This window comes from Phyllobates terribilis, unplaced genomic scaffold (assembly GCF_046119375.1).
Source record: "Phyllobates terribilis strain yellow unplaced genomic scaffold, ASM4611937v1 Scaffold_3__8_contigs__length_932513732, whole genome shotgun sequence".
In the NCBI taxonomy this organism is placed as follows: Eukaryota; Metazoa; Chordata; class Amphibia; order Anura; family Dendrobatidae; genus Phyllobates; species Phyllobates terribilis.
Genome location: NW_027362763.1, coordinates 725,921,188 through 725,936,867, shown reverse-complemented (window position 1 = coordinate 725,936,867; position 15,680 = coordinate 725,921,188). Strand labels below are relative to the sequence as shown.

Genomic DNA, 15,680 nt, shown 5'->3' with positions numbered 1-15,680 from the left:
CCCCCTCCACGTCTCCTGGTGTACTGGCCTGTCTCCTGGTAGCGCCTCCAGCCTCTGAACACTACGCTGACAGACACAGCAAACGTTCTTGCCACAGCTCGCATTGATGTGCCATCCTGGATGAGCTGCACTACCTGAGCAACTTCTGTGGGTTGTAGAGTCCGTCTCATGCTACCATGAGTGTGAAAGCACAACCAACATTCAAAAGTGACCAAAACATCAGCCAGAAAGCATTGGTACTGAGATGTTGTCTGTGGTCCCCACCTGCAGAACCACTCCTTTATTGAGGGTGTCTTGATAATTGCCAATAATTTCCATCTATTGTCTATTCCATTTTCTCAACAGCATGTGAAATTGATTGTCAATCAGTGTTGCTTCCTAAGTGGACAGTTTGATTTCACAGAAGTTTGATTTACTTGGAGTTATATTCTGTTGTTTAAGTGTTCCCTTTATTTTTTTGAGCAGTGTATAATGCATGCTCCATAGTTCTCTCTATAGTAAAATAGCCCACAGTCCTCCATATAGTTTAATGTATCCAATAGTCCTCCATATTAGTATAGTACACAGCCCATCTCCTTCATATAATATAACGCACTCCATAGTCCTCCATACAGTGTTCCCTTTATTTTTTGAGCAGTGTATAAATACTGGCTGCATTATTTCAATCTAAAATGCTGCTGTGTTTCAAAGACAACATACGAGAATACATGAGAAGCTGGCTGGGAACCATGCGTCTTGGTTGACTAGTGTGAGGCAGGTCTTTGGCAGCTCCTCCCCACCTTGTTACCATGGTTGGCAGATCTCTCCATATACACTCATATAGGGAGAGAACTGTCAGTCAATGGGAGCAGGGAGAGGGAGAAGCCACCGGCAACTTTTCAATGTTAGTTGTCTCTGAAGTGCCGCAACGCTTCAGAGTAAAACATACACAGCTGTAATATTGCAGCTAGCATTCGATTTATGCTGCCCGCAGTTCGTACAGCATGACTCTATTGTCAGACTCGTTTTAATGTGGCCACGTTTAATTACTGTTTAATATCATAATCATGTAACAGGGATTTATTTTTGTATTCCAGCGAGAAGGTCCAGGACCTGGAGACTACAACCTGAAAAACATCTCCACTACCAGCATTTCATCAAGCTTCAAGTCCGGCGTGCCCAGATTCCGCTCAATAATAAGTGTAAGTTTGGAAAATGTGTAAAAGAGTAAGGTTTACAGATCAAATAATCTACAGAAAAATCATTAACTTTATAAACATCATTTTTTCATTTTTTACACTTAAGGTAAGATGTTGTCCAGGACTGCACTGACAATCCTGGAGGCTTCAGAGCCCTCCTAGATTCTGTCTACAGAGGGCCTATTCTGGTGATTTACATTCTATGAAGAATTTAGTCATTACAGCAATGTATGGTCACTCTTTGTACTCGCTAGAAAATAAGGGTCTTGAATGAGACCCCAATCTAATAACTCAAACAGCCTCTTGAAGAAGACCTTTCACTGGATTTTTAGAGTCCTTAGTCCAATTGCTGCTTCTCCACTAATTCTGGAACAGTTTATCTTTTTCTTCTGTGCCCCATCTGGTGCAAATGTTCCCTTTAACCACCTGGGTGTATACCATAGCACTTCTCTGTGGGCGTTTGCTTTTCTGCCTCAGATTTTGGCCAGTCAAAACTTGTTCGTGCCCACAGAGAACTTCAGTGATGTACTGAAAAATTGCACCATCATTACCATGGGGCATAACTTTGGAACGGAGGGGCACAGAAGAAAGAGAAAAACTGTTCCAGAATCAGTGGAACATCAGCAATTAAAGGAGTTACTCAGTTTAAATAAAAAAAATCCAGTGAGAGGTTCCCTTTAAGTGTAACTTGAAATCAGTATATTAGAAACATGCACATACAAGACAGTCAGCTAACTATGTTGCGCTACAGGTATATAATTTGTAATAATAACATGTCCGGTTTTCCTCTGGAGAAGTGTTTTGTGATTCCTGCAGAACTAAAGTTAGTGCATTGTTAAAATCAGACTGTGTAACTTATACAGCGACATGACTGGAAGTCACTTGGATCTGAGGAAGTGCATTTGGTAGGACGCCAACATTTCAGGACTAGTTTACATGGAGTGGCCTTTATGCTGTGCACCGTTTAGTGGCACTGGAGACTGACAGCTGTTTTATTATCAGGTGCTAAGCCATTGGAGCAGCTGCAAATTACACATTTCCTCTGTCTGCCGACAAGCAAACAAGTTGCATGGCCTCATAAAAATGATATACTCTCGCCTTCTGGCCTTCTCGTGCTGCACACGGCCTTATTATTCTGTTTTATACTTACACTTTTGCCTCTATGCACCTGAATTTTTTTTTCCCTTCTCTTTTTCTGTATTACTTCATGTCATCTTATTTGCTATTTCTCCAAGAATATTTTGCAAAGAACAAGTTGGTTGTTTTCTAACATTCCTTGTTAGAAAGAAAGACAAAGATGACAGATGACCCTAAGGGCCTGAGTCATCAGTTTCATTTCTTTTATGTCATTTTTCTTTCTTTTTTTTGCCTTGTATTCTTTTACATTTCTTGCACCAAATTTTTCAAAATGGTGCACCTGATTCATGAACTTTACACAAAATCAAGAATCTCTTATTTATTTTATTTAACTTTTTTCTGTAACTTTTTAGCACAAAAAGTAGGAGGTTCTCCTAAGTCACAAAATTTGTTCAAATAAAATCACTCCAATTTTAGGGGACTAGAGAATATTTATACAAAATCAATCAAAAACCACAAAATCCTGCCCAAAACAGTGAACATGCAAAAACACAAGAGCACAAAAAATAGACATATATATATATATTTCATATCTGCAACCCACATAGTACCTCTCAGCTTCATTGCTAGCAATGCTCCTAAACATTCCGGTTGTAGCTTCTGCAGTTAGTGAGGTTGGCATCTAGGCCACTATAAGGCTGTAAAGTTCGGGTCAGGAAACTCACTGTCACAACTCTGTTGTCGGGTATCCCGGGGCCAGGGGCTCCTACCCTGTCCCTAATGCTAGGAGTGCCCTAGCTGGCCCTGTTCCCCGGATTACTTCTGAAGGTGAAGACGCCGAGGCCATGTACCTTGTCTGAGCTCCTCAATCCACCCTCAGTCTGTTCCCTTCCCCTCCCCAGGGAAGAGGGGAGTAGTAGTGTATGGCAGTACACAAACCAGACTAATAAGGAAATACAAATAGGGCTAAAGGAAAATACCAATCATACAAATATATGCACACAAACAACAGAGGTTAACACCGGGAAGTGGAGGATGGGAGACAAACCAAAATAGGAGAAGAATAGGATTAACACGCAACCTAAACCACACAACAGTCTAAGCTGAAATCCACCAAACGCCTTCTCAAATAACCACTCTCCACCACACTCCTAGAACCATGCAGCATAACCTAGCTCTGGCAACGATAGCCAGCCAAAGCTCAGTATATATAGGAGCGGAGAGTGGCTAACACTGGACAGCTGAGAGCCTAAATGAAGGTAAGCCTCCAGGAGCTCACAACTGAGCAGATTAACCCCTGCACTGCTAAAAGAAATTTGCACCATTTAATATGACTGCGAAAGGCTTCTAATGAGTGCAGGAGAGGGAGGAATCAGATGCTGCAGTCTTCTGGGTCCTCTCTGTCGCGGTAAACCCGTGACACCCACAGATAGTACGTGCATCATGGTCGGGGCTCAGACTGTGACACACTTATGTGGAAATTTACTGCCCGAGTTTTTCAAGCAGAAGACGACTTGGAATTGGAAACTATGGTGTATTTTTTTCCTGAAGTGCCCTTTGTATATTTTTTTTCGTTAGTTTCCCGTGCATTGGTTTTGGCCACCTGCATTTTTTTGAGGATTTTCCCTTTTTTGGGGGACATTTTTTTTTACTGTCTCTTTCCAGTCGTTTTTTTTTTCACTCCATTAAATAGCGAATAAACCGCTAGCATTTTTGTAAGTAAAAAATGATGGCAAAATGCTCCAGAAGACAGACATATTTTGAGCCGCAATGATGACGTTGGGCCAGACCAACCAATCAAAAGCTATGCTGGGGATCCCAAAAGTTAAGAAATTAGTCAGCCTCCTGACCAAAGGCCAACGAATACCAAACCGAGTCCTGCAAATTGATCCACCCATCTCTAGTGACTGCAACTAGAACAGATTATGAGGCATATGTGTTCTATCTGTGAAAAACACAAATAACACACGTACAGTGAGGCCTAAGGGATCAACCACATGGACATAATTTTATTTTGTAACATCTTGTTCAAACCCTGTCTTTGTCCCTGTTTACTTGTTGTTTGTTGTAAGCATCCATCTGAATCCCCAAATACCGAAATTTAGATGTGTGCTCAATGGGTCCATTGACTTTGGTTAAGCAAATGAATCCAAAATATGAAACTTTGGACCCCGTTCAACCTGCTTTTAGGCTGTGTCCATCGTTGTAGCATAGATTTAGATGGAAACCCCCAATGGGGTAATGAACAACAAAGAAGTGATGACAACCAGACTGAGCTCCTTGCTGTTGTACCTAGTACCCTGGCTCTTATTGTACCTCTCTATGCCTCCATATTCAGACAGAGACATGTGAAGGTTTCTACATAATCCTTGTGTTCTGTTGTATGTCACATGTACTAAATATCACATACACGAGGAGTAGCATTGTACGTTGCATGCAGAGTCCCCTATGATCCTCTCCAGCTTCTACGCCATGTGCCTGAGGCCAAATTGTCAGGTCCCTTTTGGGCGCTACTGTTTTCATTTTATCCAGATGACACTAAAATCTTAAAATCTAATTCAACCTGCAAACAGAAAACCTGAACCAACGCCCCATGAGTCACCTACGCTCCAAAGACAGGTGCAGCAGCAATTTGGACAAGGGCTGTGCACAAAGCCAAATGGATTTATGTATCTGATATCACTAATGTAAACACATCGCCGCCGCGCACAACTACTCCTATCATCTCTCCGCAGTATAAAGCTCAACAGAGGCAAAACAAAGGTGCAGCATCAAATTATTACCCACAGTTATAAACATTACCTCTAGATGAAGGATTCAGAGGTAATTTGTGAGTTAATTATTGTTCGGTGCGTTAATTACTGGTTAATTAACCTGTCTCTGGTTGGTGCTTATTGTATCATATTTTTGTGTAGGATTGTTTGGTTTGTAGAATGAACAATATGACTCTGTACGTGGCTTTTTTTACATTATAATGGCTGCAAAAAAAAGTGAAAACATTAATTACACGGCATGTAAAGTGTCGGTGAATATGGGGAATGGAAACATCTATTTCATTCGGATTTAATCATAGGTTGTCTTTATTGGAAGGGAAGGTCTGGTAAGATGAATTGTGGGAAGTTCGCTCTGGGCTCTTATTGTTCTAAGAGAAGGATCTTGGCAGCACAAGACTGACGCTTCTATCATCTGTAATGTATACTGATGCAGCAGAGCTGAGATTGTCATGTAGTCATAGTATTACCTGTTGTTTTTTAGGACTGCAGGTGACCCTGGATATTTAGCTGTTCTCCAGAGCACTCTAATAGCATGATGATATTATGCTTGTCCACCGTTGGGGTAAATGCATGTCTATGGCACTAAAAATAATTTTTGCAAATGGGGTTTCATCAAAATTTTTGCACTGTTTTTTCTTCTATATATAGCCTATGTGTTACGCTGTCTATTGCAGGCTACAGAATGAGTTATCTGAGAATCCGTCAGTGAGCTCTTTTTGGCGGACTGATGGAAGAGTTTGTAACTCTTTAATCTGTCTGTTTCTGAACTCCTCTCAGCTGATTTATGACCACAAACGGTGCAAATTTTTTAATGAAACCCAATTGCAAAAATGAATTTTAGCCCCAAATACATGTATTTAAAGGAAACCTGTCACCAGTTATAGGGTCTCTCAACAAATGCCACCACCTTTATCTGCTCCTGATGTGTATATTATCTCCTGACTCCTGTATACCCCCAAAAATACAATTTGAATTGCTCCTGAGTTGTATTTCAATGAGAATGGTCCTGTCAGATGGGCGTCATCGCTGCGGTGTGCCTTCTCTCTGCTCCTAATCATCATCCTTCGGCTATGATTGATGAGGATGACGCTTCCTGCCTGCGCAGTAGCATAGCAGACCCGAGCAGGTGTGGCGCCCTGCTGCGCATTGGTGCCACAGATCCCAGAGGGGTGCATGGACGGATTCCTCCACAAGAGGCCCTCATAGCATTCACACACCTCCACCTTCCACCTCAGACCAGCAGAGGGAGCCCGTTAGGGATATAAAAAGGGAAGGTGGAGCTAGGCAGTCCAGTCTGAAGTCTGGAGTCTGAAGTCTGGAGTCCACAGAGAGTGAAGTCTGTGTGAAGTCTGCTGCAGCCAGAGGTTGTCAGGTCAGTTCAGACTCAGTGAGCTGAGATTAGTGAGCTTAGGGCGTGCCGACGCCAAAAGAGCGGCGAAGCGCAGTGTGCCTGCTGCAGTGTGAAGCCTAGTGAGGGCACCGAGCGTGGCCGAAGGTGAGTGGAAAGAGAGCAACATAGGGGGCAGAGGAGCTTAACCAGCTCACCCCAAAACCATTTAACGGACACCGGGTCCGCGCCTACAGGGGGGCCTATATCCCCAGCAGGAATAACCGGAACCCCTGGAGAACTATATGTCCCAGGAACACCAAGAAGCTGACTGTTATTCCAGGGTCAGGAGTCACGGAGGCCCAAGAGACCAGGGAGTGTGATCTCCAACAGAAGGCCCTACCACCAGGTCAGTAGGTGCAAGACAGAGACCAAGTTAGGCCTAGTTCCAGGCAGGTCAGAAACTTATCAAGGAAAGGCAAAGAACAGGAGGCCCCACACCTGCTCACTGGGGAGAGTCCTGATATGCACTCTTCACCATGAAGTACCCTGGACCGTGCCACAAACAACACCAGTAAAGGTACTGAAGTGAACTGTCGTGTGTGTGCCTATTCCTCCTCTGACCCGGCTGGGTCCCCTCTGTCCTGCATCCCTACACTTACGCTGCCCTGAGGCCCTGCTCCACCTGTGGGGAATCGTACCAACTAAGCTGCCTGAACACCGGACTGTTGCAGCGCTGGTGATCCTCACCAGACACCATGGGTGGCGTCACAAACATTCCCCTTTCCCATATAACTTCCCCCTTCTTTTTAAGAGTGACCCCAGGGTACGGGCCCGGGAGCCAGCCACCGCGACATCCCCCAAGATCAGGCAACAACAAGGCCCGGGCGCCGAGTCGTCCCCATCGCTTGGGCGCGTCACAGGCACGCTTTCCCAGGAGCCTGAATGATGTCTTTTGGCGTAATTTGTAATTTTTTGTTAGCCCAGTATAAATGCTGCTGTTCTCCTGAATCTGTTTTTCTATTGTTCCTGCTCGTCTCCGCTCCTTCTTTCCTATATATAAATCTAGTCTATTTAGACAAGGGGGCATGGTCCACAACTCTGCTGTATGAGAAGAGGACCATTCTCAGTTGGCTAAAAAATCTATATCTATATTTCAGATGAGTAAATCGATTGACAGGACCCTGATGCACCGTCCACGTCAGTAGTCCATTGCCGCCGGATAGGAGCCCTGTGAACTGCCTCCAACCTACCAGAATCCCCGGCGTCTCTTCTGATTTGTAGGCTTGCAGCAACGCCATCATGCGCCATTATGCGGGCACATGTGACGTCGCACCAGGCCAGCTAATAAAAATAAGAGCAACAAATCCCGACAGGTAGGAGGTGGTCCTCAGGGCTCCCGTCCAGCAGCCACAGATTCCTAACATGGCCGATGGACCGGGTCCTGTGTATCAAATCACACCAACTCCATCTACTAGGCTAATATATGGAGCAGATTTATCACAAAAAAAAACACTCACTTTGTTGACGGTTGCAACCAATCAGAGCTCTGCTTCCATTTTGTAAACAGCTCTGGTAAAATGAAAGCTGCACTGTGGTTGGTATGGGCAACAAAGAAAGGGTTTACTTTTAGACAGTGTGGATACATTTGCACCATATATAACAATTGGCTGGTGGAGTCTTGGGTTACCTTGGTTTTAAAATAATGGATTTTAATGGTCACCTGGGGCTGTGCACAGTATATACTAATGTGTCAGGGAATTTTTAGTGGTTTTCAGAGTTGACACAATATGTGAAATATACACTGCATACATATGCATCATGTAATAAAAAAAATAGGGAATCCTCCTGGCTATTAAAATATTTTTGAGCAGGTCATTTTGCTAAGAAAGCAGAGAATTTATCCTTGTAATGATGTTCACAATGGACAGTGCACAGAGACATAACCCATATGGACATCACTGTACGTCAACCATAGAGTCCTCATGTATGGAGCAGGCTCAAGAGCTAAGCCCTCGCCATATGCGCCGGATTCTGGAGCAAACTGACTTTTGCTGTTTAACCATTTAGATGCTAATACCTCATTCAGATGTCCGTGAAGCACAGTCCAAGTACGGACTACAAGGCATAGACTGGCAGCAGGTGTTGATTCCCTTCTATTAAAGGAAGAATAACCCACAACAGTCACGAAAATAACTTGAAACTGACAAAAGTCATTTTCAACTGAATATCAACTGATGAAAATGTTGATGGATATTTTATTGCACAACCTTTTGGGGTAATCACTGCAAACAAACAATTTCTCCTCGTGAGCAAACTCCTTGTGTCTCAGATGTGAAGGCTCCTTCTCCAGATGCAGGTTTCAGCTCCTTCCACAGATATTCAATAAGATTTATATCAGGGCTCACAGAAACCTCTTCTGAATAGTACAATGCTTTGCTCTCAGCCATTCTTCGATGTTTTTAGCTGTGTGTTTTGGATCACTATCCTGTTGGAGGACCAATAATGTGCAACTCAGACCAAGCTTTCTGACACTGTGCAACACTTTTGGCCACAGAATGCCTTGATAGTTTTGAGATTTCATTGTACCCTGCACAGATTCAAAACACCCTGTGCCAGATGCATCAAACCAGACCCAAAATATAAATGAGCCTCCTCCATGTTTCACAGGAGGTGCAATGTTCTTTTCTTTGTAGGTTCATTTTTGTAGTGAACATAGAGCTGATGTGACCTGCCAAAATGCTCCAGTTTTGCCTAATCTGTCCAAAGGGAATCCTCCCAGAAACTTTGCAGCTTGTCAATATATATTTTGGCAAATTCCAGTTTTGCTTTTTTATTATTTGCTTTCAAAAGTGGTCTCCTCCTTGGTTGTCTTCCATGAAGTCAACTTTGGAAAACACAGACACGGATGGTGCAATCTGACACTGATGTACCTTGACCTTGGAGTTGACTTCTAATCTCTTCGGAAATTGTTCTGGGCTTTTTGGTTACCATTCGTATTATCCGTCTCTTCAATTTGTCATCAATTTTCCTCCTGTGGCCACGTCCAGTGAGGTTGGCTAGAGTCCCATAGACCTTAAACTTCTGAATAATATGTGCAACTGTAGTAAAAGGAACATTTAACATGTTTGTCTGTAATTCTCTTTCTAATCTCCCAAGACAACTTTATCCTTAGGTTTCTTAGGTCCACGTTCAGTGGTACACACCGTGATACCAAACAGCACAGTGACTACTTTTCACCCATCAAATAGGCAGACTGACTGATTACAGGTGATGCTAATTACAGGACTCACATTAGTTTCACATGTCCCTATGGTCAAAGTATTACCATCATTTTTGTCCAGGCCATTTTCATTAGTTTTTTTGTTTGTTTTTCTGTTGAACCACATTCCAAAAGCAATGTCTGATATTTACAGGTGCATCTCATTAAATTAGAATATCATCAAAAAGTTAATTTATTTCACTTCTTCAATACGAAAAGAGAAACTCATATGTTATATAGAGTCATTACAAACAGAGTGATCTATTTCAAGTGTTTATATCTGTTAATGATAATGGCTTACAGCAAATGAAAACACAAAAGTCATAATCTCAGTAAATTAGAATACTTTATAACACCAGCTGGAAAAATGATTTTAAAATCTGAAATGTTGGCCTACTGAAATGTATGTTCAGTATATGCACTCAATACTTGGTCGGGGCTCCTTTTGCATCAATTGCTGCATCAATGCGGCGTGGCATGGAGGCGATCAGCCTGTGGCACTGCTGAGGTGTTATGGAAGCCCAGGTTGCTTTGATAGCAGCCTTCAGCTCGTCTGCATTGTTGGGTCTGGTGTCTCATCTTCCTCTTGACAATACCCCATAGATTCTCTATGGGGTTAAGCTCAGACGAGTTTGCTAGCCAATAAAGCACAGTGATACTGTTGTTTGTAAACCAGGTATTGGTACTTTTGGCAGTGTGGACAGGGGCCAAGTCTTGCTGGAGAATGAAATTTCCATCTCCAAAAAGCTTGTCGGCAGAGGGAAGCATGAAGTGCTCTAAAATTTCCTGGTAGACGGCGGCGCTGACTTTGGTATTGATAAAACACAGTGGACCTACACCAGCAGATGACATGGCTCCCCAAACCATCACTGATTGTGGAAACTTCACACTAGACCTCAAGCAGCTTGGATTGTGGCCTCTCCACTCTTCCTCTAGACTCTGGGACGTGGATTTCCAAATAAAAGTTGTAACTCTGGGACCTTGTGGAATGTGTCAATGACTGCCTTCTGGACATCTGTCAAGTCAGTAGTCTTCCCCATTATTGTGGAGCCTACTGAAACAGATTAAGGGACCTTTTAAAACACTTAAGAAGCATTTGCAGATATTTTTTGTTAATTATTTTAATTTACTGAGATAATACTTTTGTGTTTTCATTGTCTGTAAGCCATAATCATCAACATTAACAGAAGTAAACACTTGAAATAGATCACTCTGTTTGTAATAACTCTATATAATATGAGTTTCACTTTTTGTATTGAAGAACTGAAATAAATTAACTTTTTGATGATATTCTAATTTAGTGAGATGCACCTGTAAATTGAAAATTACTATTGTCAGTTTCAAGTTATTTCAGTGACCATTGTGGGTTTTTCTTATTTTAACAAAAGGGTACCAGCAATTTTGTCCACGTATATACGCCTATGAGGCTGTGAACTTTAGGTCTGGAGATCTGCAGTCAGTACGTGCATTGCGGTCTGTACTCTGTCACTGACGTCTGAATGAGGCTTAACTTACAGCAATATTTAAATGAATTTGTTAACAATGTGTGCATAATCTGTTCCCTTTGCCCCACCTCACAGAATCTATTGCTAATATAACAATTATAGCATAAATTATTTAACCCATATGATAAATATAGTAAAGCAAAAGAATACTCCAGAATTGCCATTTTTTGTTTGCCACAAATCCCCCCCATAAATGATCAAAACATCATATAACTCCCAAAATGGTACCAATAAAAATGCACTATGCAAAAAAAAACAAACCCTCACACAGACCCACCAATGAAAAGTAAAAAAAACTTACTGAGAAAAACTAACTTTCTAAGAAAATGGCGACAGAAACAAAAATTTTTTTTTTTTTACACATTCTGGATTTTTTTTAACCTTTTAAATTAAAAGGAATATACAGTACAGACCAAAAGTTTGAACACAACTTCTCATTTAAAGATTTTTCTGTATTTTCGTGACTATGACAATTGTACATTCACACTGAAGGCATCAAAACTATGAATTAACACATGTGGAATTATATACTTAACAAAAAAGTGTGAAACAACTGAAAATATGTCTTATATTCTAGGTTCTTCAAAGTAGCCACCTTTTGCTTTGAAGACTGCTTTGCACACTCTTGGCATTCTCTTGATGAGCTTCATGAGGTAGTCACCGGAAATGGTCTTCCAACAATCTTGAAGGAGTTCCCAGAGATACTTAGCACTTGTTGGCCCTTTTGCCTTCACTCTGCGGTCCAGCTCACCCCAAACCATCTCGATTGGGTTCAGGTCTGGTGACTATGGAGGCCAGGTCATCTGGCGTAGCACCCCATCACTCTCCTTCTTGGTCAAATAGCCCTTACACAGCCTGGAGGTGTGTTTGGGGTCATTGTCCTGTTGAAAAATAAATGATGGTCCAACTAAACGCAAACCGGATGGAATAGCATGCCTCTGCAAGATGCTGTGGTAGCCATGCTGGTTCAGTATGCCTTCAATTTTGAATAAATCCCCAACAGTGTCACCAGCAAGGCACCCCCACACCATCACACCTCTTCCTCCATGCTTCACGGTGGGAACCAGGCATGTAGAGTCCATCCGATCACCTTTTCTGCGTTGCACAAAGACACGGTGGTTGGAACCGAAGATCTCAAATTCGGACTCATCAGACCAGAGCACAGATTTCCACTGTCTAATGTCCATTCCTTGTGTTCTTTAGCCCAAACAAGTCTCTTCTGCTTGTTGCCTGTCCTTAGCTGTGGTTTCCTAGCCGCTATTTTACGATGAAGGCCTGCTGCACAAAGTCTCCTCTTAACAGTTGTTGTAGAGATGTGTCTGCTGCTAGAACTCTGTGTGGCATTGACCTGGCCTCTGATCTGAGCTGCTGTTAACCTGCGATTTCTGAGGCTGGTGACTCGGCTAAACATCCTCAGAAGCAGAGATGACTCTTGGTCTTCCTTTCCTGGGGCGGTCCTCATGTGAGCCAGTTTCTTTGTAGCGCTTGATGTTTTTTGCAACTGCACTTGGAGACACTTTCAAAGTTTTCCAATTTTTCGCACTGACTGACCTTCATTTCTTAAAGTAATGATAGCCACTCGCTTTTCTTTACTTAGCTGCTTTTTTCTTGCCATAATACAAATTCTAACAGTCAATTCAGTCAACACAACTGATGGTCCCAACCCCATTTATAAGGCAATAAATCCCACTTATTAAACCTGACAGGGCACACCTGTGAAGTGAAAACCATTTCCGGTGACTACCTCTTGAAGCTCATCAAGAGAATGCCAAGAGTGTGCAAAGCAGTCATCAAAGCAAAAGGTGGCTACTTTGAAGAACCTAGAATATAAGACATATTTTCAGTTGCTTCACACTTTTTTGTTAAGTATATAATTCCACATGTGTTAATTCATAGTTTTGATGCCTTCAGTGTGAATGTACAATTTTCATAGTTATGAAAATACAGAAAAATCTTTAAATGAGAAGGTGTGTCCAAACTTTTGGTCTGTACTGTATATAATAAATATATCACGTATTTTTAGAACGCAATGAACAACGCAAAAAAAAGCCCTAAAAATTGCTTTGTGATGCAAAAATAAAAAAGTTATAGCTCTTTGGAAAAGTGGAGGTAAAAACAAAAGCAAAAAAAATCCCTAAAATTCGCTATGGCAGGAAGGAGTTAAACAGTCTTATTTCTTAGTCATGAGCTAACGGATTCTACTTTCTGTCGAAAACAATGACTTAAATAACCAGAATACACTTGACCCACAAATTGAACCTGTGAACGTAATGTTTCTTGAGCAACATAAACATGAAGCCTTTGGAGAAAATGTCCTAAGAGACAAAGATAACTAAAGGCCTGCTCTAAAGAGATGTGGCCCAGAGCGGTCCAAATAGAGGTCTGAATGCAGGTTCTGTACAGAACATCTCATTGAGCGAGGAGCTGGGCAGTGATTTTTCTGCTTACAAGCTGGCATGGAACCAGCCAGTGATTTCACTCTGGCGCAGCAATAATAAGTTCCTCCTCATTAGCAGATGGGTATTCAGGCAGCGCAGAGGCCAACATGTTAATCCCTCAGCTGTCTGAAATCTTAGCAACAACCAGCAGCAATGTGTACAAGCAATCTGACAAGAGAACGACATCACTATTAAATGTTCTGGGCGAACAACATAAGAGAAAGGTTTATGCTAAAAAGGAAATGGAACCCAAATAAAAGGAGCATAAAAAAGCATAAAGTAAAAAGGAAAAACTTATTAAAACATCCACCCCAAAAAAAAAAAATCACATTTCCAGAATATCATAGCAGCTAAAAAATTTTTTTTTTCTAATTCTCGAAAAGGACACTAGGTAGAAAATAGGGAGGCCATGATTTTGCATTAGAAAAAAGCAACAGAATGATGGCACAATGGTTGGATTAGAGCATTAAAGAAGTTGTCCACTACTTTTAATTGATGCCCTATCTGTAGGATAGGTCATCAATGTATGCTCGGCCGGGGTCCCGCACGCGACACCTCCACCGATCAACTGTTCACACCCCCGGCCGATCATACATTGATGCCCTATCCTACGGATAGGGAATCAGTGTAAATGTAGTGGAAAACAAGTTCTAACTTCTCCCACTGATGGGACCCTCATCAATCGGTAGAACCGGGTAGAATTCAGGAGCAATTTGCATGCTTTACCATTGCTCTGTTCATTCTCTATGGGTCTGCGCTCAGCTTTTTATCGGCAACCCATAGAGAGTGAATGAGGCAGCAATTGAGCATCTGATCTGCTCCTCCATTTTGTAATGAGGATAAAAATTTCCCTTTGGAGATAGGTAGCGTTTCTCCTTATGGAGTGTGACACACCAGCTCTTACGTCAAGGTAAGGAGGCTTATTCGCCATGCAATGCTCCTCTGGGAAATTTAATATGCAAATTGCCTTGCCTCTTCAGAGAAAGAGGACTTGTACTCTATAGCGCCACCTATTGACGTGCCAGAGCTGGTGTGTCACTCTCCATAAGGAGAGAGGCTACCCCCAGAGCCTCTCACCTAGCCAAATCAGTTCTCATACTTTGCACTGACAAAGGCCAATAGCCCGAAACACCGTGTCTGCAAATTGAGATTCTGATTTGGCTTTTATCCTAAGTCATATTGCACGACTCGTTAAAGGGTCGATAGTGACTTGTAGGATTGCTGCTTCCAATAGGTGGCGCTATAGAGTACAAGTCCTCTTTTTCTCTGAAGAGGCAATTCGCCTTTGGAGATAAAAATTCTCTGTTTGTTCCGAGTCCCAGAAGTGGAATACCCACCAATCAGCAAGTTAACACTAGTGCCATGGATAGGTGATAACTTGTTTTCAATGGACAACCCCTTAAACACCAATCCCACTTCACAATGTTCATCTACTCCATGGTAATTAGGATGTTTCCTTTAATTGATGTAGATCACAGTGACGGTGCTTGCAATCTAGCCATCTTTGTGCCATCACTTGCAGGCATAGACTATATTACACAGCGTCATCCAGCTGAAAAAAAAAATAAAAAATTAGCAACACCACCATTATTGACCCACAAAATAAAGTTGATATGTAAATTATAATGCACAGTAAATTCCATAAAAATGAAACTGAAAAAATTGCTGTGTATTTTTCAGCATCTCCAAAAGTTTTCCAGTACATAATATGTATTCCGATATGCATACACTATACATCAACACTTTGCAATTAATAATTACATGAATCCTAGAGATGAGTGGATTGTTTTACATTAGAATTTGCTGGCTTTGCTGAATTTCCCCCGAAAATTTGATTTACGGCAAATAAATTTGGCCGAATCACATAATTAAAAAGACTTAATTGCCTGAAACATGTGTACGACACTGTGAGTTCCCCTTGGAGTCAAATAAACATCTTTTGAGCTCTGTAATGCAAACACAGCCTTTTTAATGTCCAAATAACTTCAACCTATCTGGATAGAGTAAAACAGATGGTACCCAAAGGTAACCAGCAGCATATTGAAAAACACACTGCAATGCAATATCAGACTTTTTATGTTACATAAATTCTGTTAACAGTCTAAAAATTATCACTTTG

The 15,680-nt window shown here is 41.8% G+C and overlaps 1 protein-coding gene across 1 annotated transcript in view; it reads left to right on the top strand.

Annotated features, from left to right (window-relative positions):
• The window catches only part of STPG4 (sperm-tail PG-rich repeat containing 4), a 102,596-nt gene that overhangs the window by 75,214 nt on the left and 11,702 nt on the right, over positions 1-15,680 (top strand). The window contains exon 6 of the mRNA XM_073673582.1: positions 1,077-1,181. Coding sequence (XP_073529683.1) covers positions 1,077-1,181 — 105 coding nt within the window. The remainder of the gene's footprint in view (positions 1-1,076; positions 1,182-15,680) is intronic.